The sequence below is a fragment of the Equus asinus genome, chromosome 9, assembly GCF_041296235.1.
Source record: "Equus asinus isolate D_3611 breed Donkey chromosome 9, EquAss-T2T_v2, whole genome shotgun sequence".
NCBI classification, from domain to species: Eukaryota; Metazoa; Chordata; class Mammalia; order Perissodactyla; family Equidae; genus Equus; species Equus asinus.
Genome location: NC_091798.1, coordinates 95,398,414 through 95,423,702, shown reverse-complemented (window position 1 = coordinate 95,423,702; position 25,289 = coordinate 95,398,414). Strand labels below are relative to the sequence as shown.

At 48.5% G+C, this 25,289-nt stretch overlaps 1 protein-coding gene across 3 annotated transcripts in view; it reads left to right on the top strand.

The window, feature by feature from the left end:
- The first annotated feature begins 787 nt into the window (after window positions 1–787).
- Window positions 788–25,289, top strand: part of MCCC2 (methylcrotonyl-CoA carboxylase subunit 2) — a 63,310-nt gene continuing 38,808 nt past the window's right edge. For 2 of the 3 annotated variants that reach the window (XM_044778052.2, XM_044778053.2), the window contains exons 1-5: window positions 801–958; window positions 11,506–11,572; window positions 15,467–15,551; window positions 16,979–17,080; window positions 24,244–24,371. In XM_044778052.2, coding sequence (XP_044633987.1) covers window positions 830–958; window positions 11,506–11,572; window positions 15,467–15,551; window positions 16,979–17,080; window positions 24,244–24,371 — 511 coding nt within the window. In that variant the 5' untranslated portion in view covers window positions 801–829. Of the gene's footprint in view, window positions 959–11,505; window positions 11,573–15,466; window positions 15,552–16,978; window positions 17,081–24,243; window positions 24,372–25,289 lie in introns of all 3 variants that reach the window. The other variant, XM_044778051.2, reaches the window with a different exon arrangement.

Here is a 25,289-nt window from a genome sequence, read left to right as displayed (position 1 = left end):
GGTGCTGGCATACAGGCGGACACAGACGCAAGGAACAGAACAGAGCCTAGAAGGGAACCTTGCACACGCGGTCCAGTGAGCCAAGACAATTCCACGCGGACAGGGCAGTCTTCTCAACAAGGGTGTTGGGAAAACTGGAGATCCACGTGCAAAAGAATGAAGCCGGACCCCTTCCTTAGACCGTACGAAAAGTTAACTCAGGATGGGGGGAAGACTTAGACGGACTAAGCAGGTCACTGCTTCTCCCGGTCCGGCGGGTGAGGGCCGCGAGGAAGCCCATCAGAACTGCCCCGAGCCGTGGCTCGCCACAATTAGCATCTGTATGTCCGCCCCCTCGTCCGCGGCGCCCCGTTCGGAGGGCGGCCCGGCCGGGTCCCGGGCCACAGAGGCCCGCCGGACGCCGAGGGGCGCGCGGAGGGCGCGGGGGCTTCACGGCGCGGGGCAGCCTGGACACCGCGCGTCCGGCTGCCGGCTCCCATAAGGAACAAGCTTCTGCAGCCCCGCAACCCCTGCCACAGGCGAAGAAAGACACAGCGCACAGCCACGACCCGGGCCGGGCGGGACAGGGCGGGACCGGCGCGGAGACGCGGGGCGGGCGGGGCGCGCGGCCACGCGGGAGTCGCTCCGCCCCGGGCCCCTCAGCGTGCCTGGGCTCGCGATGCGACCGGATCTCGCGGGGCCGGCCTCTGCCCTTTATTGGCTGAGTCCGGGGGCGTGGTACGCAGCGCCGACCAATCAGGGGCGGCGCGCACAGCCACGTGCCTGGCGGCCCGCGGCTGGTGGGTTGCGGGCCCGGAGAAGGGGCGGGTCCCCGGGTGCCGCCGCCGCCATGGGGGCCGCGCTGAGGGGTGCCCTGCGGCCGTGCGCCCGCGCCGCCGCCCCCGGGCCGCGCGCCTACCACGGGGACCGGGTGTCCACGCTGGGCACGCGGCCGGACCCGGGCTCCGCCGTCTACCAGGTAGGCCGGAGCGCAGGGCCGGGCCGGGGCTGCGGTCTCCTGCCCGGCGGCGCGGCCTGGACGCACGGGGGCCGTGAGGTTCGAGCGGGAGCCGGGTCCGGGCCACCTGGCGCCGGCGCTGGGCTCTGCGTCCTGGACGTCAGGCCTCTCCGGACGCGCCGCGCGTGGCCCCGGGGTCGTGGCGTCCGCGCCGTCTGCGCCCCGCGCTGACCCCGGGCCCCGGTCCGGTTGTTGCGGGAGCCCCGGCCTCGCGCAGCCGCCCCGGCCGTGCCCACAAGACCTCTGCCCGGAGCCGCTGGTGTTAGTAGCAAACGCTGATCGCACAGGATCTCTGAGTGGCCTTTCTTGAGACGGACCCCAGGGTCTGAGAAACATCTCACGGAGGGGGAGGGTTTCAGTCTGTCCCGCGGTTTCTAAGCCCAACAAGTAACGTTTAAACTGTGCAAGTAACTTTCAGAGAAGACGTTGTAAAGAGTTCCCGCCTTTGGGAAAACAAGGAAATTGAAAGAAAATCAGGCTGAGACAGGAACAGTGTCCGCTGTGGGGCTCCCCCCATTCTGTACGTCTCCTGGGGTCAGGAGGGTGCGTGATGCAGAGACATCAAGTGGACACTGTGGTCCGGGCGCTGTGTTGGGTGTTTGGGTAGAGGTGTAGGACGGGAATCGCTGGCGAGGAAGATGGACAAGAAAGCAGGGAACCCTCGCGCCTTGTGGTGAGTGACGTCCAGCTGCAGGCGGGTTCCTTCCTCCAGCCAGCTTTTCAAGCTCGACGTCACTCACCGCAAGGCACCGGTCTAGTATTTCACGTCTGTTAAAACCTAACAAACAGCATGTTTCCGTAGGGGGAAAGAGCTGGAGGGAGATGCGCCGCGGTGTTCGGCGGGCAGAGGTGGCTGTGTCGCATATCGGCTTAAGAGCAAGGTTCTGGAGCTGGTGAGCTGGATGTAGACCCTGGCTCTGCTGCTTGTTAGCGCGCGCCCTTGGGCTGGTTCCTCGGCCTTGCTGTGCCTCGGTTACCTCAGCTGTGCAATGCATTCATAACCGTGCGTGTCTCAGAGTTACCAGGACAGTTAGGGACTGCTCAGGACTGCCTGGCGTAGAATAAGCCTGCAAGAAATATCGGCTCTGGCCGCTTCTTCCTCCTCTGCTCGAGGTCGTCTCACCCTCTCTCGCGGTGCAGCGGATGGCCTCAGGATCTCACTGTCCGAAAGAACCAATACTGTCTTCTGCTCTTGTGTGTGGCCGAGGCCGTTCTGCTGCAGGCAGTGTGTCTGCTCCACTTGTCTGGTTGCAGGACGCAGACTGAGGGGCAATGGCCACTGGGGGCAGAAAGCTGGGGTACAAGAGGAGGGGAGCAAACACGTTGTCCCTCTTAAACCCTCTGCTTGCCCTTGGTGCACTGTCATTTTTGTCCACATTCCACTGGTCGAAACAAGTAATCTGGACAGACTTACAGACTGTGGGGTGGGGAAGTATAAGTTCACAGTGACCCTTGGCAAGGATGGGAGGGAAGGGAGAATTTTGAACAAGTAATGCAGTCTACCTCTTGGGCTAAGTTGGCTGCTTAAGCTCCAGCTATTATGGCTGAGTTTCCGGCTACAAAGTAGGAGGAAGAGTGAGTAGGCAAAAGGACACCCCCACTTGCTTGTCTTTTTCCTTTTTTTTTTTTTTTTTTTTGCTGAAGAAGATTAGCCCTGAGCTAACATCTGTGCCAGTTTTCCTCTACTTTATATATGGGTTGCTGCCATAGCATGGCTGACAAGTGATGTAGGTCCGCGCCTGGGATCTGAACTTGCAAACCTGGGCTGCCGAAGCAGAGTGCGCCAAACTTCACCACTAGGCCATTGGGCCAGTCCCCCCGTTTGTCCTTTTTTTAAGGAGCATTTCTGGAAGTCATACCTAACAACTTCTGCCTATGTTTCATTGGTTAGAATTTAGTCACATGGCTACACCTATCTTCAGAAGGATGCAGGGATATGTTACTTTTCCAGCTGGGCGTGTTGCCACCTTGAATAAGATTGGGATTTGGTCCTCAAGGAAGGTGGGAGGAATGGCTGTGGATAAGCAGATGACAGTGTGTGGCGCAGAGATAAACAGCATGGAGAGAGTGGGGGTGTCCTCCTTAAGTTACGTTGGCTGTTACCTTCATCTCCTGGGACCTCCAGCTGCAGCTAGGAAACTTGATGCAAACAGTCACAAACAGGGAGTAAGAGATGCAGCCCCGCCCTGGAGGGAGATGGGACATGGGGCCTGGCCGGTCCTCTTCCTCTCCCCGGTTCCCCTGGTCACCCACGTTAGACACTGATACGCAGGGCTGCCTTCCCCTCCCAGCGCCAGTGGCTTCAGGAGCCTTGGCCGTTAGTGACAGTCCCTTTATTTCTTGCCTGGGAGGCTGGCGTAGCTGGGGTAAAGCTCCTTGTGGAACCAGCTGTGGCTTTGATGATGATGTTCTCAGCTGGGCGGGTCACTGGCTGCAGGGCTTGTCCCTCTGGTTTGGCTGGGCTGTAGTGAGGGTTACTTGTTTCTCTGTGTGCATTTCATCAGCTCTGAACTTTGGTGCCTGTGGTTGGCGGAGCTGGCAGAAGACCAGGAGGTGGAACACAGGTGGAGGGAGGTCAGCCGGATCGTGACGAGCTGGGGCGACAGAAAATGAAAGGCACCCAGCGTCCTGTCAGCCTCTGCGTCTGCAGGGGAAGAAGCACTTGTTGAAGGAGACTGCGGGAGAAATCTGTGGGACAAACAGAAATTTCAAGACAAAAAAGATGGGAGAACTTAGGAAGCATTTCAGCCGATTGTGGCTATATAGACCGTGCGTAGGATCCTATTCAAAGAAGCAGAGTGTAGACAACAAATCTGTCTGGCATTGGGGAGATGTCTTCACTAATTGGATGTTTGATGATATTAACAGGTTGTTGATATGTGATGATGGTCCTTGTCTTTTGGAGATTTGGAAATATCTAGGGTTTTCTTCAGAATTATTCAGGGTGGGGCATAAAGGAAACAGTTAAGTACCTTGGGTACATTTCTTTATACTAGTCTTTCTGTTTCTGTATATCTTTGAAAATTTCCATGGAAGAGTCAACAACAGGGACAACAACCCGCACCGAAGGGGAGCTGACGTGCTAGGGATAAATTCTGAGTTTCAGACATAATTAGCTGCCTAAGTGTTGTTGTAAAGTAATGTTCTGATCAAACAAAATCTACTGTAGAGGATAGTGAAAAGGTCAACCCTCCCCCTTTTCCCACCTCTCACTGTTTATGTTTTCTGGGATTTTGCTCTAGAAAATCTCTAAACATATGCAAACACAGTTTTGTTCCTTTTTTCGAGGGAGATTAATGCTGAGCTCACATCTGTGCCAGTCTTCCTCTGTTTTGTGTGTGGGTCACCACCACAGCATGGCTGATGAGTGGTGTAGGTGTGTGCCTGGGAATCCAGACCCACAGACCTGGGCCACTGAAATGGATCGTGTCAAACTTCACCACCATGCCATGGGGCTGGCCCCAGTTTTGTTGCCTTTTTTTTTTTTTTTAATTAAGGGCATAATAGTTTATAACATGGTGAAATTTCACTTGTACTTTATTATTTGTCAGTCACCACGTAAGTGCTCCCCTTCACCCCTTGTGCCTACCCCCCCCCCCACCGCCTTCCCATGGTAACCACTGAACTGTTCTCTTTGTCCATGTGTTTATCTTCCACATATGAGTGAAATCATGCGGTGTTTGTCTTTCTGTGTCTGGCTTATTTTGCTTAACATAATACCTGCAAGGTCCATCCATGTTGTTTCAAATGGGATGATTTTGTCATTTTTTTTTTTTTATAGCTGAGTAGTATTCCATTGTGTATATACACCATATCTTCTTCATCCAGTGATCAGTTGAGAGACACTTGGGTTGCTTCCACGCCTTGGCTATTGTGAACAATGCTGCAATGACCATAGGGATGCATGAGTCTCTCTGAATCGTTGATTTCAAGTTCTTTGGATAGTGAGATGGCTGGGTCATATGGTAGTTCTATTTTTAATTTTTTGAGAAATCTCCGTACTCTTTCCCCTAGTTGCTGCACCAGTTTGCATTCCCACCAGCAGTGGATCAGAGTTCCCTTTTCTCCACAGCCTCTCCAACATTTGTTATTTTTTGTCTTGGTGATTATAGTCATTCTGACAGGTATAAGGTGGTATCTTAGTGTAGTTTTGATTTGCGTTTCCCTAAAAATTAGTGACGTTGAACATCTTTTCATGTGTCTATTGCCCATCTGTATATCTTCTTTGGAAAAATGTCTGTTCATATCCTTTGCCCATTTTTTGATCGGGTTGTTTGTTTTTTTGTTGTTTAGTTGTGTGAGTTCTTTCTGTCTTATGGAGAGATTAATCCCTTGTCGGATATATAATTTGCAAATATTTTCTCCCAGTTGGTGGGTTGTCTTTTTGTTTTGATCCTGGTTTCCTTTGCCTTACAGAAGCTCTTTAGTCTGACGTGGTCCCACTTGTTTACTTTTTCTTTTGTTTCCCTTGTCCAAGTAGACATGGTACTTGAAAAGACCCTTCTAAGACTGATGTCAAAGAGTGTATTACCTGTAGTTTCTTCTAGGAATTTTATGGTTTCAGATCTTAGTTCCAAGTCTTTAATCCATTTTGAGTTAATTTTTGTGTATGATGAAATATAATGGTCTACTTTCATTCTTTTGCATGTGGCTGTCTCGTTTTCCCAGCACCTTTTTCGAATAGACTTTCTTTTCTCCGTTGTATGTCCTCAGCTCCTTTGTTGAAGATTAGCTGTCCATAGATGTGTGGTTTTATTTCTGAGCTTTCAGTTCTGTTCCATTGATCTGTGTGTCTGTTTTTGTGCCAGTGCCATGCTGTTTTGATTACTAAGCTTTGTAGTATGTTTTGAAGTCAGGGATTGTGATGTCGCTAGCTTTGTTCTTTTTTCTCAGGATTGCTTTAGCTGTTCGGGGTTTTTTCTTGCCCCATGTGAATTTTAGGATTCTTAGTTCTATTTCCGTGAGGAATGTCACTGGGATTCTGATGGGATGGCACTGACTCTGTAGATTGCTTCAGGTAGTTTGGATATTTTAACTATGGTTATTCTTCCAATCCGATACTTGGAATATCTTTCCATTTCTTTATGTCATCATCAGTTTCTTTCAGTAATGTCTTATAGTTTTCGTTGTATAGGTCTTTCACCTCCTTGGTTAAATTTATTCCTAGATATTCTTTTTGTTGGGATTGTGTTCTTGAGTTCTCTTTCTGTTCGTTTGTTATTAGAGTATAGAAATACAGCTGATTTTTGTAAGTTTATTTTATACCCTGCAACTTTGCTGTGGTTGTTGGTTATTTCTAGTAGTTTAGTGTTGAATTCCTTAGAATTTTCTATATATAAAATGATGTCATCTGCAAACAGCAAGAGTTTCATTTTTTTTTGTGAGGAAGATTGGCTCTGAGCTAATATCTGTTGCCACTCTTCCTCTTTTTATTGAGGGAGATTGTCGCTGAGCTAACATCTGTGCCAATCCTCCTCTGTTTTATGTGGGATGTGCCACAGCGTGGCTGGATGAGCAGCGCTAGGTCTGCCCCCAGGATCTGATCCTACAAACCCTGGGCTGCTGAAGTGGAATGCGCAAAATTAACTACTGTGCCACCAGGCCAGCCCTGAGAGTTTCACTTCTTCATTGTCTATTTGGATTCCTTTTATTTTTTCTTCTTGCCTCATTGCTTTTGCCAAAACCTCTAGTACTATGTTGAATAAGAGTGGTGAGAGTGGACACCCTTGTCTCGTTCCTGTTCTCAGAGGGATGGTGTTCAGTTTTTCCCCACTGAGTATGATGTTGGCTGTGGGTTTGTCATATATGGCCTTTATTATGTTGAGGTACTTTCCTTCTATACCCATTTTGATGAGGGTTTTTATCATAAATGGATGTTGGATCTTATCAAATGCTTTCTCTGTGTCTATTGAGATGATCATGTGGTTTTTATTCCTCATATTGTTAATGTAGTGTATCACATTGATTTGTGGATGGTGAACCATCCCCGTGTCCCTGGTATGAATCCCACTTGATCATGGTGTATCACCTTTTTAATGTGTTGCTGTATTCGGTTTGCCAATATTTTGTTGAGGAGTTTTGCATCTGTGTTTATCAGTGATATTGGCCTGTAATTTTCCTTCTTTGTGTCCTATTTGTCTGGCTTTGGTATCAGGGTGATGTTGACCTCATAGAATGTGTTAGGAAGCATTCTGTCTTCCTCGGTTTTTTGGAATAGTTTGAGAAGGATGGGTATGAAATCTTCTTCGAATGTTTGGTAGAATTCTTCAGAGAAGCCATCTGGTCCTGGACTTTTGTTTTTTGGGAGGTTCTTGATTACCGTTTCAATCTCTTTACGAGCGATTGGTCTGTTCAGATTCTCTGGTTCTTATTGATTCAGTTTTGGGAGGTAGTATGAGTCTAAGAATTTATCCATTTCTTCTAGATTGTCCAATTTGTTGGCATATAGTTTTTCATTGTATTCTCTTATAGTCCTTTGTGTTTCTGTGGTATCCTTTGTAATTTCTCCTCTTTCATTTCTAATTTATCTATTTGAGGCTTCTCTCTTTTTTTCTTAGTCTAGCTAAGGGTTTGTCACTTTTGTTTATCTTCTCAAAGAACCAGCTCTTTGTTTCATTGATACTTTCTACTCTTTTTTGTTTCAATTTCATTTTTTTCTGCTCTAATTTTTATTATTTCCCTCCTTCTGCTGACTTTGGACTGTGTTTCTTCTTTTTCTAATTCTGTTAGGTGTAGTTTAAGATTGCTTATTTGAGATTTTTCTCGTTTGTTAAGGTGGGCCTGTGTTGCTATGAATGTCCCTCTTAGGGCCACTTTTGCTGCATCCTATATGAATTGGTCTGGTGTATTTTCATTTTTCTTTGTCTCCAGATATCTTTTGATTTCTCCTTTTAATTTCTTCAGTGATCTGTTGGTTGTTCAGTAGCATGTTGTTTAGTTTCCACATCTTTGTCCCTTTCCCATATTTTTTCTTGTAGTTTATTTTCATTTTCTAGTTTCATAGTATTGTGGTTGGAAAAGATGCTTGATATGATTTCAGTCTTCTTTAATTTGTTGAGGCTTTCCTTGTTTCCCAACGTATGGTCTATCCTTGAGAATGTCCCCATGTGCACTTGAGAAGAATGTGTATTCTGCTGTTTTTGGAGGGAGTGTTCTCTAAATATCTATAAAGTCCATCTGGTCTGGGTTTTCATTTAAATCCACTATTTCCTTATTGACTCTCTGTCTGGATGATCTGTCCATTGGTTAGTGGGGTGTTGAGGTCCCCTTCTGTTATTGTATTGTTGTTGATATCTCTTTTAGTTTTGTTATTAGTTGCTTTATGTACTTTGCTCTTCCTGTGTTGGGTGCACATATATTTATAAGTGTTATGTCTTCTTGGTGGAGTGTCCCTTTTACCATTATATACTGCCCCCTTGGTCTCTCTTTGCCTACTTTGTTTTGAAGTCTACTTTGTCTGATATAAGTATGGCGATGCTTCTTTTCCTTTGTTCACTGTTAGCTTGGAGTATCGTCTTCCATCCCCTCACTCAGAGCCTGTGTTTGTCTTTGTAGCTGAGATGTGTTTCCTGGAGGCAGCATATTGTTGGGCCTTGTTCTTTAATCCATCTCTCCATTCTGTGTCTTCGTATTGGAGAATTCACTCCATTTACATTTATAGTGATTATTGATATATGAGGGCTTAATGCTGCCATTGTATCTCTCGTTTTCCAGTTCTTCTGCATTTCCTTTGTTTCTCGTCCTGTGTGTTTTGGACTGCCAATTCAGTTAGGTAGTTTTCTATGGTGATTTTCTTAGTTTTCTCTTTATTTATAATTTCTGTCTCTGTTCTCATTGTTTGTTTAGTGGTTACCATCAGGTTTGTATATAAAAATCTCGTAGATGACATAGTCTGTTTTCTGATAGCCTCTTTTTTCCTTAGACTCAGCTGATTCCATCCCCCACCTCTTCCCCTTCTAAGTTATTATTGTCACAACCTATTCCATCTTGTGTTCTGAGTTTGTGGTTAAAATGACGAGATTATATTTATTTTTGGTGTTTTCCTTCCCTTTATCTTTAATCTTATAATTAAGTGTTTGCTAACCTGATCTGATAGCTGCAATTTTCTGATTTTTCCTACCTACTTATCTCCTTGCTTGAGGCTTTCTAGCTCCTGTTTTTTGTTTCCCAGGTATGAGAGCCTTCTTGAGCATTTCTTGTAGGGTGGTGTTTTGTGGCGATGAACTCCCTCAGTTTTTTTTTTATCTGGGAAAGTTTTTATTTCTCCATCATATCTGAAGGATATTTTCACTGGATAAGAGTAGTCTTGGCTGAAAGTGTTTGTCTTTCAGAATATTGAATATCTTATTCCACTCTCTCCTAGCCAGTAAGGTTTCTTCTGAGAAATCCACTGAAAGCGTGATAGGGGTTCCTTGGTAAGTTATTTTCTTCTGCCTTGCTGCCCTTAGTGTTTTCTCTTTGTCATTGACTTTTGCCAGTTTCACTACTATATGCCTTGCAGTAGGTCTTTTTACATTGATATAGTGAGGAGATCTATTGGCTTCTGTCACTTGTATTTCCAGCTCCTTCCCCAGGTTTGGGAAGTTCTGTGCTATCATTTCTGTGAACAAGCTTTCTGCTCCATTCTCCTTCTCTTCTCCCTCCGGAATGCCTGTAATCCTTATGTTGCATTTCCCAATTGAGTCCGATATTTCTTGGAGAATTTCTTCATTTCTCTTTAGTCTTAGTTCTCTCGCCTCCATCTGGAACATGTCTATATTTCTGTCCTCCAGACTGCTGATTCACTCCTCCATAATATCTACTCTATTACGCAGGGGGTCCAGATTTTTCTTTCTCTCATTCATGGTGTTTTTCATCTCCCACATTTCTGGTTGGTTTTTCTTTATAGTTTCAATCTCTTTCATGAAGAATTCCTGATTTCATTGAACGGTCTATCTGTATTTTCTTGTAACTCGTTGATTTTTTTAAGATAACTGTTTTAAATTCTCTGTCTTTTAGATTATAAATTCCCGTGCCTTCAGGATTAATTTCTGGGTGCTTGTCCTTTTCCTTCTGGTCTGGAGATTTAATGTTGACTCACAGTTGCTATGAGTCTTTTTTTTTTTTTTGAGGAAGATTAGCCCTGAGCTAACTGCTGGAAATCCTCCTCTTTTTGCTGAGGAAGACTGGCCCTGAGCTCACATCGTGCCCACCTTCCTCTACTTTATACATGGGATGCCTACTACAGCCTGGTGTGCCATGTGGTGCTATATCCGCACCCAGGATCCAAACCGGCGATCCCCAGGCTGCCAAAGTGGAACATGTGCACTTAACTGCTGCACCACTGGGCCGGCCCATTCTGGAGATTTAATATATTTTTTCATACTGTTCGATAGCGTGGATTTGTGCCGCTGCATGGTGATGGTAAATGGTCGCAGTTTCCACCTGCCCCCACTGAGTGGGGCGTCAAGAGCTGTGTGTTCTGAGCCCACTGCGATCCGCCGCTTGCTCACTCACAGCTGTGGCTTTTCTGTCTGTGTGGGCGCTCTGGCCACTTGGCTGAACTGGAGCACTGGGCAGGCAGAGGGGTGCTTTCTTTCACCTGTATGATCCTGGGGATGTTCTTGCCCTGCCCTCACTGTCTGCTCTCCTGGTGTACTAGCATGATGAAGACACCCGCAATAGCTTAGCCACCTCTTTGTGGGGCTTTCCCACGGGCCGTGAGGGAACTTGGAGAACAAAGGTGTTCCCACAGAGGGCCACTCCTACCCCCCTCCTCTCAGAGCCACGCGTGGTCTGGAGCCCAGGGTCCCTGCCACTGGGGGAGGGAGAGGAGATCCCCTTACCTCCTTCCACTTCCCCGGGGATCCAGCACCTCCACTTGCAGACGGGTGGCTGCATGGGTCTCTCAGACATCTTTCGTGTGGTGTGAATGTCCTCTGTTGGTTTATGAGTGTCCTTCTTGTTGTATTTTAGGGGGGAGAGCTCACTCCACCATGATGTTGACGTTACTCCAAGTTCTGTTCCTTTTTAAACATAAAATAGGATCCAATTTTTCCCCTGGGCTTTGTTTTCAGGTGTAATTTGTCAGTAAGCCTTCCTGCATTGGTTGGAATCTCCTCAGGATAGTGATTGACAGGACGGAAAAAATAAGGTGGCATTCCAACCCTCAGAAGGCTTATATTCCTTAAAATAGGGAGACAAATAGAGATCAGTTAAGTTCAGTAGATGTTTAAGGAAGGAAGAGTTAAAATGAGTAGGAGCAGCCGGAAATGGTGTTGGAGATGAGATGGGGCACGAGTCAGGCCTTAGGAGGGGCCAGGTTTGGGCGGATGGGCCAGAGAGGGGGCGATGGTGAAGGACCGAGCAGAGGCAGTGGCAGGAATTAATCTTCCCTACAACGTAGGGTGGGGCCAGCGCGGAGACCACAGGGGCCTGAAATGTCACGATGTTCTCCTTCACCCAATTTTGGTAAAACAGGTAGTTGCTTTCTAATGTGACTCCCCTCCCGCCCTCTGTTCCTCTCCTAGGAGAACTACGAGCAGATGAGAGCCCTGGTCGGTCAGCTGCACGAGCGAGCGCAGAGGATCAGGCTCGGTAAGCACGTGTTTGTTCCTTGTTCTCTAAGACACCTCTTTATAGAGACTGCTCTTAGGGAAAACAAGTAGCATCAAGCTTTTGGCTCTTCGAGATGGCATTTTTTCGTATGCATACATTTTATTTTTCCCCATTACTTGCCCAGTGTTTTTGCTCATGTGGCACTGCCTCTATTTGGGGAAAAGTAGAAATTCAAATTCATCAATTATTAACTGTTGTTTCTTAATCTTTTACTTCAGCCACAGCATCACACTGAAATGTTTGTTTTCCTTGAAGCAACTGAAACATTGTCTGTTCATTAGTCATGTTCATACCATATACTAAATTTTACATAATTATGCATTTTCTGCTGTGTTATATAATTTGCAAATAACTTATGTATGGATTTGTTGATAATTAAATGGGATTTCCTAAAAACTTTGTAAATTGTCATTTTCTGTTTTTAAACTGTGGACGTAATAGACATTCTTTTGGAATTTGGAAGAAATTGTGGTCTAGGGAGGAACATACAATATCAGTGTGTAAACAAATACCACATTGTGTTCTGTGGCGCCACGATTGGTGTAAATGACAGTTTACTTTAGGAGGCCGAGTGACTTGAAACTAAAGGCCATTTTCAAAATAAGATTTTTAATATGTTACAAGTACGTAATTTTGGAGGGGCTGGATGAATTTCATCTCCTTCATTTAAGAAGAATTCTGCCCCGTGTCCTCGTCGCAGGCTCTGTGTTGTCTGAAAACCTGTGGCTGTGGAGTCGCTGCGTCCTTAGGTGCGCTCATGGCGTGCAGAGGACACACCCTGGACAGGGTGTCGGGCAGATGGTTGGAGGCATCTGATGGTCTCTCTTAGTTCAGGTGAAAGTGTCATTCATGTTGTTTTCTCTGAGGACTTGAAGGATGGAGGCCAGGTCGCTGATTAGTGGCAGGTGGACAGAGACCTCTCAGGTTGTCAGTTCGTCTGTGTGGTGTCTTGGGGAAGAATCGGTGCAGCCTTTTGGTTCTTTGCAGAATTTTGAGAGCGGTGGGCGGGACGGGTTTGTTAGTCTCGTAGTTGAGCAACTCTGGCCCAGTTGTTTCATCCCTCCTGTAAACGTTAGCACCTCCTCCACAGCTTGACGCTTAGGAGTGGGTCTGTGCGTGAGAGGCATTATTCACTCCACACATGCAGTTCTGTCTTCTTTGACTTAATAGATTAAGCAAAATTAATTGAAAAGACCAGAAAATAAACCTGTTTGGAGTATCTTGGTCTCTGTCTTTTTTACTATTGTGGTTTAGTGTCAGAATCAATGAAATCCTCTAAAAATTACCGTGACATGAGCAAACAGATTTGGCTCTCACTGTGCGGCCCGTTGAAGTGAAGACCTGTCAGACGGCAATAATTGCTCCCACTCTGCCTGTGAGGGTATTGGGGAGAATTTTGAAAAATGAAGGTGATAAGCCTCGTAGAGCTCCTTGTACATTAGGTGCTTGTAGTATATTAAGAATATTATTTTGAAAATGGCTATATTTGGTCTCTTTGGTTTTGAGTCACAGAGATCCATGTCTACCTTGTTTAATGCAGAAAGCAGCATTTAGTGGTTCTTGTAACCATGGTTACAAGACGTGATTGACTGGACCCCAAGCTCTACCACCCCCAGGACTCTCTCTGCCCCCCGACTCATCTCAGGATGCGTGTGTGTGTGCGGACCTCACTCTTGAGGCTTCTCCCGGGGGTGGGGCGCTAGGGGGCTGGCAGGCCAGGGATGACCTCGTCACAGTGGACAGTCTGAAGGGAAGAGCTATCCTTTCATCTCCAACCCAGAAAATTCTGGTTGGTTCACTTGAGTCCCGTGTTCGTGCCTTGGCCCCTCACTATGTCCTGGGGTTGTGGTGCCCATGCCAGCCTTGGACCCGTGTTCGTGCAGGCCTTCAGGATGCTGTGACTGGCAGCTGCTGAAACTTCCTGGTGGTGGCAGTGCTGCTTTCAGGAACGGGAGAAGGAGCACGGCAGGGAGAGCCGTGATGTGAGTTATCCTGGCTAGACCACTCTCACCGTCCCCTCTCTCCCTGGGGCTATGTGAGGAGGAGGGTTCGTGGGCATTTGTCATTCTTTTTGACCAGGCAGCTCTTGAACCCCTGTTCTAGTGTGGGGAAATAGTGTTAGAAAGTGACGTGAGTTTTGCCTGTGGGTATGATTTGAGGGGCAGAATATCCTGCTGATCGGCTTCTCAGGAAGGTGACTGGAATGATACCCTTGAAGGCATTTTGGAGTGAGGCATTGTCTCCCGAAAAAGAACCAGGACCCTTGCTGAAATGAGAATATGCTTGTAAAGGAGCAATGACTCTTAATTTGTTCTGATGAATTCACTGTTCCCTTGGACATTCCAACCAGTGGGTTTGAGTAAGAAGAGATGAAGTGGCCTCTAGCACTGAGCACCTGCTGAGGATGGGCGGCCTTAGGGTCTTAGGTTAATTTTTCTTTTAGTATTTATTTATCTTATTTTTTTTGCTGAGGAAGATTCACCCTGAGCTAACATCCATGCCAATCTTCCTCTGTTTTAATATTTATTTTTGTACAGCTTTATTAAGATGTAACTGACATACAACAAATTGAATTATCTAAAGCGTATGGTTTGGGTTTCAACATATGTGTACTCTCATGAATCCACCAGTGCAGTCAAGATGGTGGACCTGCCGGGCTCAGAGGCTCCCTCTGCCCCTTTGGACCCCCTGCCTCCTTCTCCTCCCCTGCTCCACTCCGCTCCCCTCCTCCCCCCTCCTCACCCCCTGCCCACCACCCGCCACTCCCCCAGACCCACCTCAGCGGGGAGCTTTGAGTTCCCTGTGGTTGGGAGGAAAGAGAGTAGCTATTTGACTTAATTCACACCATCTTATAAAACTAAGTCCTTCCTTCCTGAAATTGTCTTTATTTTAAAAGAAGATTAGATGTATGATATGGTTTTCTTGGTAACCTTACGGCAGATTTAATTTTAAAAATGTGCCGTGGACTTTTTCAGAAAAAGAACTCCCCTTAGGAATCAGGAGGCGCCCTGATCTGAAAATATGGCTGTACTAGGAAGCTTGTTTGAAATGGAAAGAACTTACTTTCTCACCTGAAAAAGGAGCGTCTATCTCGAGTAGCTGAACCCCGCAGTTGACAGGGAGCCCACTCAGCTGGAATTCTGGGGCAGCGGTGACGATAAACACACTCATGCCCGATCTGACCCTCTTCTGACCTGTTCCCTGGTATGCTGGGAGCGAGCGGGTGTGGACGTGCCCGGGTTGCCTTCCAGGGCCCGAGACTGGCACCCTCACCTCCAGTAGCCCCACTGGGAACCCCGACTCTTCAGTGCCTGTGATTAGCAGGAAACGCTGCGGACAGTGAGTCAGGATCTCATAGAGGGACTTGGGACAGCCGTGTGTGGCGGTCCCCGTCACCCATTCGGGGCCTCAGAAGTTATGGTTGCTCGCGGCTCCGTAGCTGAGTTTTGCTGTGCTTGTCGTGGAGCCGTTTCTAAAGTGATACTCTCCGCCTGTGCAGTGACGTAGGCGTTTTTCAGATGCCACGTGGCGCCTGTGGACCGGGTGAGGAGCGTGGGGCTGCAGGGAGTGGTGGGGACGGGGCGTCCCAGGAATGTGCTGTGCTGTTTCCTTAGCTCTCTGCTACTGAGTGTAGGAAATGCGTGACGTACTGTGCGGTCAGGGAGAGATGGATTTAAAAAATTGCAGGTTCTTTATTTACTTCAGAAAATTGGCAGCTTGCAAGTTGAATGATGTGAAAACTTAGCCATTTCTCACCTGAAACATTTAAAAAGTTCCGTGTTTTGGGCTAAGTGCTGGTTTCTCTGGCGTCTCGTTGAGTGGGAGTCCTTCCCTCGTGTGGGTGTGGTCTAACCTGAGGTGTTTTTGTCGCAGGAGGAGGGGAGAAAGCCCGAGCGCGCCACAGATCGAGAGGAAAGCTGTTGCCCAGAGAACGAGTCGACGGGCTCCTCGACCCAGGGTCGGTGCTGTCCGCGGGGCTGTCCTCCGCGGGTCTGTGGCTAATGGTCTTACATCCTGGTTCTTGTGAGAAGGACAGATGTTGGTGTGAGGCGCCCACGTGTTAGGCCAGATCCGGGTGCCGGTGACACAGCAGGGAACCCGGGGCCCAGAGCCCTGCCATGGTGGAGGTGTGTTGCAGCAGCATGCAGGGCCGAAGATGAATGGTCCGAGTTGTAGAGGAGACGGCAGGTCAGAAGGTGGCAACTGTCACGGGGAAAGAAAAGGTGACCAGAGTGGGGAGAGGAAGATGGGGTCTCGGTGTGGCTCTAAGTGAGGCGGTTAGGATAGGCCTCAGTGAGGTGGTGACGTTGGGACGAGGATTTGAAGGAGGGAATAGAGAGGGCCCTGTAAAGATCGGCAGAAAGAGTGCTGCAGGCAGAGAATGGCTAGTGCAAAGGGCCTGAGGCAGGAGTGTGCCAGACAGCTGAAGGAGCCAGGAGGCCCGAGTGGTGCGAGTGAGAAGAGGAGCAGGGGCTGGGGTCAGATGTCGGCAGGCCTCGTGGGCGGGGTAAGAGTTTGGCTTCTGCTCTGAAGGAAATGGGGAGGCTGTGCCGGCCTTTGATCGGGAGACTGTTAGACCTAGCTGACTGTGTTTCATCACTTATTCTGGCTGCTGTGTCGTCAGCAGCCTGGGCAGCAGGGGTGGAGGCAGCGAGACCAGTTAGAGGGAGAAATGCAGCCTCGCAGGTGTCTTCTTATGATGTGCACACGCGCCAGCCTGGACACAAACCCCGTCCACGCCTGGGGCGGGTCCTTGTACGCTGTGTGTTAGACGTACTTTAAAAGAAAAGTGGGATCGGACTGCATGTGGTGTTCATCACCCCCTTTTCCTGCCTCACGTGTCGTGAGCGTTGAAGTGAGCGAGGGAGAATCACGCAGTGGCTGAGAGCCGGGCCCGGGGCCTGGGCCAGACTGCGTGCTGCCTCCCGGCTCTGCCGCTGCCTCACGATGGCCTCGGACGGTGGCTTGCTGTCTGCGCAGGCTCCTCAGTGGTCAGTGGGGATCGTGATAGGGTCCCCCCAGAAGTTGTTCTGAGGAATAAACGAGAGTTTCCGTGGCTCCTAGAAGACAGTCTGGCACGTGGTAAGTGCCGCATAAGTGTCAGTGCTGTTCTTTCTATGTTAATAAACATAGTTGTACAACTTCTTTTAAAATAAGTACCTAGAGTTCTGTTCTATGGCTATACTGTACAAATCCACGAAATTTTTATTTATTTAAAAATTGGATTTTGTCTGAGATATTCTTTTTCTGGATTTTGTGTACAACATGCATATTTGAAACATTGCCCCATTAAAGAAAAAAATCTTTTCCTTTTCCACATGTAACTGTTTAAATATGATTTTTTAAAGTGACATTAATTGGAGCACTGTCCTTTCTTCCGTCCAGGTCTCCCTTTCTGGAGCTCTCCCAGTTTGCAGGGTACCAGCTGTATGGTGATGAGGAGGTCCCGGCAGGCGGCATCATCACGGGCATCGGCAGAGTGTCGGGGTGAGTATTCTGCCTGCGCTCCCCCGCGGGGGCCGGGCGCCTGCTCGCCGCTGTCAGTCAGCCCGCGAGTTCCGTGCTGTTGGTGTTCTTCAGGGCTGCGGCTTCCCGCCCGGACGTGTATTGACTCATGTGAGGAGCTTTAGAGAAAACGATTGAAGGGAGCCCCCAGCAAAGATCCTGGGGTTCCATCCAGAGCTCCCTGCTTAATCAGACTCTCCAGGGCGGGCTTGGCTTGTGTGGTTCTCCAGGGACCCACAGCGATCTCTTGCTCATCTCGGGTGAAAGCCACTGTCGTAGAGGAGTGGTTCTCCAAGTGTGGTTCCTAGGGACCTTCAGTGTCACCTGAGAACTCACGGGAAATGCAAATTCTCAGGTCTTCCCAACAGGTACGAAGTCGAGTTCTGGGAGTGGGCCCACGAGCTCCAGGTTCCGAGTGCTGGTGTTTGAGAAGCGTTGCAGACCTAGGGCGTCTTGATCGAAAGATGTTAAATGTGTCTGTATATGTTCATGTACGACCTCATTTCCCCCAGGCAGTTGCCGTGCTGGGGCCGCCGGGAGCCTCTGCCCCGTGACGTGTGGTCTTAAGCTTCCCTACAGCTCTGTGGGAAAGGGTGCTGTTACAGTCATTCCCCTCTTGCAGATGAGGAAACCTGCTTAGGGACTTGAATCGCCTCCCCGAGGCCCAGCCACCGGCAAGGGCACCTTTGACCTCGGGCGGGTGGACTCTGCCTGGCGCAGCTGATCGGACTCGGGCGCTGGTCCCCTGTGCGTGTCCCTCCACCTCCTCCCTGGGGCCTGGCCTTCGGGAGGTGCACCTGGCGCCGTTCACTGTCGTTGCTTCCTTTCTTTACCCCCAGGCCTCCCCTGTGGCTCTTTGCCACTTGTGATTTGCTTAATAATTACCCAGTGTAGGGACTTTTTTTATTGGAGTCTTAGGGGACACTTAAAATTAACCTTTTTAAAAAAGTGATAAACTTAATGCAGAGTTAAATTCATGTATCATAGAGTACATGATTAAGTAGAATAGTTATCTTAATTCTTCCTCCAGTCATGATGACTGTCACGGTGTCGGAGCGTGTTCTCCCCCTTTTCCTATGAATATACTAAGGTTTCATTGTTGTTTATGCTTTTGTATTTTTTATCTTTATTTTCGTGCCTTGTTCTCAGTTTATAAAGTTCTTGACTTGGAAGGAAATTGAATTGCACTTGGAAATCATGCAGGTTCAGGAGTCGTCAGCTGCAGTTAGATTCCTGGCTCCATTTTGTAGTAATTTGACCGCTAGCAATAGCTTGAGCTCTCAGCACCTCAGTTTTCTCATCTGTAAAATGTGATTTATTATAAAATGGAATAATAATAGCAGCTACTGCAGACGATTGTGGAGACTGAGCGCACAGATGAAATGAGTCATGGAACGTGTTTAGAAAGGTGCCTGGCTCATGGTAACAGCTTCATAAATGATGCCATTTACACACTGTTATTTTTAGCACAAAAGGAACTGTGGATAGGAAAGTGATGAGAATTTATGGGATATAAAGATGTTTTAGAATATTACAAAATTAACGTTATAACAAGAATCAGAATCAGACGGCAAATGTGTTCACCCCAGTCCTATCATCTAACACATCGGACGCCTTGTGCTTTGTTTCTCTCTAGTTGTTGACCATATCCTTCAGTCCTTCAGAAAATCCCGTTGGTCCTACCAGACAGTGTCTCAGGTCCCGCCCCTCCTCCCGTGTCCGCCGCTGCTGCTGCCTCCGCCACCTTGTGTCACCCCGTCTGCTGGAGTAGCTGGTCAGCTGGTCTGCCGGCTTCCTTCTGCTGCTTCCCTGGGTTAGTTTTCCACATAGCTTCCAAGGTGATCTTTAAAAATGCAACTCAGATCATGACTTGCCCTGCTTGAAACCTTCCAGCTGCTCCCCTGGCTCTTGGAGTCAAATCGTCCTGTGCGTTTGTGGTTCTGGCCTGCAGGGTCCTACGCGATTGGCTCCTGCTCCCTCGTTAACTGACTGTATTCCCTACCACTTTTTGTAGCCTCATTGGTACCTGAGAGTTCTTTGAGCCTACCAGCTTTCTCTTGCCCAGGACTTGGGCCCTTTTTTTCCCTGTGAAGTTGCTGGCTTCTCCTTTTCCTTGGTGTCTCGCTCGAATACCCCCTTCTCAGAGGCTGTCCCGGATGTCCCTGTCTGAGCAAGCTCCTGCTCACTGTCGGGTCACAGCCCCCTGCCTGCTTCCGTCACTGTGCCTGCTGTGCTCCAAGGACCTTGTTGGCCGGTTTGTGTTGTTTCTTCGCCGTCTTCTGCTCCCCTAGCAGGTCGGCTTCGTGAGGGCAGGGACTTCGTCTCGTTCAGCCCTGGTGCTGGGACCACTGCCTGGCAGGTGGTGGGCATTCAACATAGATGTCTTGAATGCGTGTCCCTTTTATGTGGTTATGATAATGACACAGATAGAATTTGGTGTTTTGCTATATCACTTATTTTTTTTTTTTTTTTTTTAAAGATTTTATTATTTCCTTTTTCTCCCCAAAGCCCCCCATAGTTGTATATTCTTCGTTGTGGGTTCTTCTAGTTGTGGCATGTGGGACGCCGCCTCAGCGTGGTCTGATGAGCAGTGCCATGTCCGCGCCCAGGACTCGAACCAACGAAACACTGGGCCGCCTGCAGCGGAGCGCGCGAACTTAACCACTCGGCCACGGGGCCAGCCCCGCTATATCACTTATTTAAGCAAGCGTTTTTTTGCTATTTAAGACTTTCATTGGTTTGCCTTGTGCTGTCAGTTTGTAACATATACCCGTTGTTAGATACTTGTTTCCCCTGATTTTCGCCATTCTGAGGCACGATGTAGTGAATGGATGTCTTCGTGCATATAGTATTCCCCTGTAGTTTTTAATTATTTCTTCAGTCTCCAGAAGTGGCAATATTTAGATGGACTTATTTTTTTATGGCAGTTGATAGAAATCTTTAAAAATGTGGACTGTTTTAATTGCTGCCAGTATTCACCGTGTTATAAGTGTATGAGGCGTTTTTGTTTGTTTGTTTGTTTGTGCTTTATTTGCACCCCACCTAATTCCAAAAAATAGTTACAGATGTTTATAAAGGTGAACTAGCAGATGAAATAGCAGAAGACAGCGTAAATTAAAAATAAGACTGAAGTTAGTAGAAAAAATGAGGCTGGACTCCTAAACTAGGAATAACATAATATTTCCTAAAATGACAAACATTAAACCCCAACTTCTACTCTTGGTAGCCTAAGAATTTTGCTCTGTGCTGGCAGTTCTCAAGTCATTTGCTGGACTTGACGTGAGTAATTCCCGTCAGCCCTTCCTAGGCTGGAGAGGGTAAGATTTCCCTACCCTCACCCCTCTTGCTTTAGGAATGTGGCTCAGCTACATAGAAACAAGAAAAGGAAGAGAAACATGCATGCCTCACGGGGCGCCAGGCCAGCTGGCGCTCTGGGCGCTGAGAGCAGATGGGCGGCCGTGAGTGAACGAGCGGTCTAGTCCCTGTTCGCTGAACCCTGCTCACCGGTACTCCAGCCTGAACTTCAGAGCACGGCCATTGAAGTCGTTAAACTCTTCTATGCCTTTATTGCCCTTGACGCGTTTTTGAGTAGTGCTGGAGACGCTGGTGTAGACGCCGGGGTAAGTTCTGAAGTGGACACCAAGGAACTTAGAGAAAGCCTGTTGCATGGAATGTCTTTATAAGCAATTTAGAACCAAGGACTGCTTGCCTCAGGTAGTAACTGGCGGAACAGTAGCTGAGCCACGGTCCTTCTCCCTGCAAATTCAGATTCCTCACCGTGGCTTACAGGGTCCTGCGGGATCTGACCCCGCCTGCTCGCCTGCCTCACCCTTATTTATAACTTGGTGGCTGCCATGGTCTTGCTCTTTCTTGAACACGCTGAACTCCTCTTTGCTTCAGGGCCTGCACTCAAGCTCTTTGCACGAAACCTTCCTCATCTGCTCTTGCACCGGCAGCTCCTGGTCGTTCACGTCTCTGTTCAGGTCTCCCCTGGCCCCTTGCTTAGCAGTACGCGCTCCGGAGCCAGGCTGCCTGACGCAGAGCCTCGCTTCACCCCTGTTGGTTGGTGACCATGGGCACGTTGCTTAATTTCTCTGCCTGTTTCCCATCGGCAAAATGGGAACCCTCGTATCCCGGAAGCCTTACAACAGTACCCAGTGTGTAGTGAGCACGTCTAAGTGCAGGCTGCTGTCTTCACTCTGTGACCGTTCTGTCTCAGCGTAGCCCCACCACAGGCACCTTGCTTTATTTCATCTTGTTTTGTAATGACAGTAATAACACAACAGTCGCACACGTTGTATTACCTTGTTTTCTCATTTCCTCATAGTGCTACAGTTAGAGACTGTCTTGGGTATTTGTTGGTTGGTGCGCCTCCCCTGACTGACCCTCTGCCCTGGAGTGGAGGCTCTGCGAGGTCAGGGGCTTCGCCCTCCTAGTTCACCCCATGTCCCTGCAACCTCGAACGGGACGTGGCCCGTCGAAGGCACTGAAAAAATACTTGTTGAGTAAGTGGATGGACGACAGGAATGTAGTTTATAGGCCAAGTTATCTGTTGTGGTCATTTCCAGAGTGAGATCGTGAAATCATGCCAACTCACAGGACGCTGCTGGTGCCGCTTTCTCCCGTCGGGGGAAGGGGGTGGAGCCCTCCTTGGTCCACGTGATCCCGAGAGCAGAGCTGGGCACCAGGACTAGGTTGGTTTAATTCCACGCGCGTTTTAAACTTTGTAGGCAGAAACCTATCACAGACGCCGACTCTCAGGTTCTCCGTGAACGGGGTCATTATCCAGGTTCCCTAGGGCGCGGTGCGTTTTGGCTCCTGAGGCCCCTGTCCAGCGCGGCCAGGGCCCAGGGGCCAGGAGAGACCAGTTTCATCTGTGCGCTGGGGCTGCCCTGCTGGTGGATTCTGACTGGAAAAGAATCCACTGTTTAACAGGTGTAAAGCAGCACTTCCTTGTCGTTTAAATGGATTTCTTACACCACTGGTGTGGCCAGATACCGGGTATTGCTAGTGCTCTTTCTCTGGCAAGTGATAGATGTTGAAGCTAGTTTAAGCAGAAGAAGAGGATTTACTGACTCTCTGAACTAGTAAGTCTGGCCTTGTTCCGAGGCAGGTTGTCTAGACCTGGAGGCGGAGCCGGAGCCGGCCCCAGGCAGTTCCTGGGCTCTGTTCTGTGAGCTTCGCAGCTGCAGGAGGCGGAGAGTGCCTCTTGGGGCCCAGGCCCCCTGCTGAGCCCATGCAGATCCTGGGTAGAAAGGCCTGGTTCTCGTGCCCACCTCTGAAGATAGGCTTTGGGGTCAGTCCACTTGAACCACGTGGATTAGAAATAGAGAAGAGGCAGTTTCTGAAAGAATGATTCTGTTGCCAAACTGATAGTTGCTGGGTAGGCAAAACCAATAGATGTGCTGTGCAGTATGTTTGTGGACTAATTTCACTTCTCACTCTGTAACACGTCTGTGACTTGTTGATAGACTGTGTGACAGCGGCTGTGTCCCGTGTCCAAGGTCACGTATGGAGCCGCTGGCAGAGCCAGAGCTTTCGCCTGCCTTTGTCTGACTTCCCGGCCCAGAGCCGTCCCGCTGCCCGAGGAGCACCCAGCCGGGGAGCGTGAGCAGTGTCGGCCTGTCGCTACAGCCAGGCAGCTCGCTGTACGCCTAATTCCCCTTGAAGTCTAGTTTGTTTGATGTTAAGGTCGTTAAAAATTTGCTTTCCGTTCTATGAAATGTTAATTGTAACGTGGAAAAAGGCTTTACATGATCTAGTGAATAAAACTGATGTTCAAAACCAAACGTGGGTTGGCCTCCTGGCAAGGTAAAACCAGCCTCTTGACCAGAAGCAGTTGTCACACAAAGTAGAACTTTTTTGCAGCAAATAGGTCACGTGGAATCATTTCCAAAGTCGTGGTGTCCCCACACACCGGGCCCCAGGGCCCTTTTGTGTTGGAGGTGGGCGTTCCCTTGCGCAGGCTCAGTTGGAAACGCACTGCCACAGCTGCTGCAGGTTACGGCGGCCAGGCCCACGCTCCTCCCGGAGAGATCCAGCATCACGTGAAGCCGAGGGCGACTTTGGGTCATCTCTCGGCTCCTCTGCGCAGACGCTCTCCTTGCTGTGGGCTCCATCTAGTTCAGGGTGGTTGGTGATTGCTTCTCTTAACAACAAGAAGTAATTTGGAGAAACAGTTAAATGCTTCCTAAACTTCTCTTGAGTTCCTCAGGGCAATTAGTCGGTGACAAAAGGAGGGGAGCCCTGTTCTCTCGTGGGTGCTGCTGGCCAGGCACCCTGGTAGGAGAGGCGCAGCACCCTGGCCTGGGCCCCGTGCTGCTCTCCGTCTCCAGCAGTGATTCAGGGAGTCGCTGTTCAGAGTTCTAGAGACTGTCAAGTGGGAGAACAAAACGTCGTCCCTGTAAAGAAGGTCCCGTTTTGTGAAGCACACACCGTTGCCCCTGGCAGTGGGAAGCGGCCCCCCTTGCTGGCTGCCTGCACCCACCACCTGCCCTGGGCTGACTCGTGGGCCCTGATGCCCACATGCTGGTTTGGGTGAGAAAGGGCCCCACCGATGAGTCACTGTCATATGTGTTTTCAGTGTACTGTTTTAAAGTTTGCTTTTGTTATTTTTAAGCAAGATAATTGTATTTTAAACTTCTTTTAGTTTTATAGAAAAGCATGTGGTGGTAACCTGAAAAACTTCTGAAAATTTGAAACGTATTCTCGATGGATCAGTTTTCCTTTTTGCAAATTACCTTCCTCACAGGAAATGTTGAAGGTTTATTATGAGGGATTTCCTCACCCTCAGGACTGGGATTTTTTTCTTTTTGCATTATTATCATCTTGTTAGGACCCTTTCATTCAAAGAACCATTATGAAATGTGGCTTAAGTTTTTCAGTGCTAGTATAGGGGTGGTGACTCTAAAAATCAAGTATGAGTTTTTAAACTTGTTGAAAGTGATCATTTTACATTGTGTAAATGAATATGTGAACTGTGATCAAAACTCGTTTTAATATCCTAAGATTGTCCGCCAAGGACTGTCACTGGTCACATGTACCAGAGGCTGCAGGTGTGTGGCGGGTCTTTGATGAGCTGTCATTGGCCTTTACTTTGAAGCCTTCTCTCATACTCTCTTTCCAATGAAACTTCTGCCTTTCAGAGTGGAATGCATGATTGTTGCCAATGACCCCACTGTCAAAGGAGGTACCTACTACCCGGTGACCGTGAAGAAGCACCTGCGGGCACAAGAAATCGCGCTGCAGAACAGGCTGCCCTGCATCTACCTGGGCAAGTCACGGGGCGGGGGGACAAACGGCTGCTCGCTGAAAGCGAGACCATCTAGAAGGCTACACATATGATGTCATCAATGGGTATTTTAAAAAACAGTTGGTTTCTCCCTTAATTACAAAAGAAATGCATGTTTTTTGCTAAAAACTCTGGGAGAAAAAGTCAACAAGAGCTACCCATGATATCATCACTGAGGAAGAACCCCTGGTCATATTTTGGTGTATGCTAGTTTTCTCTTTACACGTGTGTGGGGTTTTGCTCTTTTGTGTGTTTTGTTTTTCTATTAACCACAATGGGTTCAAATTATGAAAAAATACTAGCTAATGTTTATCTATTTTTGAGTGCCAGGTACTATGTTAAATACTTGAATATGTATATAATTTGAGTAGATGTAATATAAAGAAATTTAATTTGCAGTGAAAGTGAATTTGTATTTGAAATTAAAATACATTGAAACCTAAGGATGTTTCCAAAAGAACCAGTTTAAGTCAGTTTGAAATGGGCACGTCCTGGAATTTGGTTTAGTTTGGTGGAACTCCAGCATATCCTGTTGACTTAGTGAGTATCTGGGCTGGTGCCGACGGGGAGACCCTTTTCTCTGGGGAGGTGCATTTCCCTGGCCGCCTCCCAGTGTGCACCGCTTTGCACATTTAGGAAACAGCCGATGCGGCCCTGCTGCTTGGGGTGCTGTGCCCAGCTCTGAAGGCTGCAGGGAGGGGTAGTGGGCTGTCCCTGTCTCTGCTGAGCTGCTGATGGTTGGTGACAGGGTACGCTGTGTTAAATGACAAGGAGACTTCGTGGTTGTAGGCAGTGGCAACAGGTGCAGGGCAGTGAGCTGGAAGCGCTCACTCGTGTTGAGCCGAGGGCTTCCGCTCCAGGGGTGGCTCTGCTGCCTTCGTTGCACAGCAGGGACGCCCG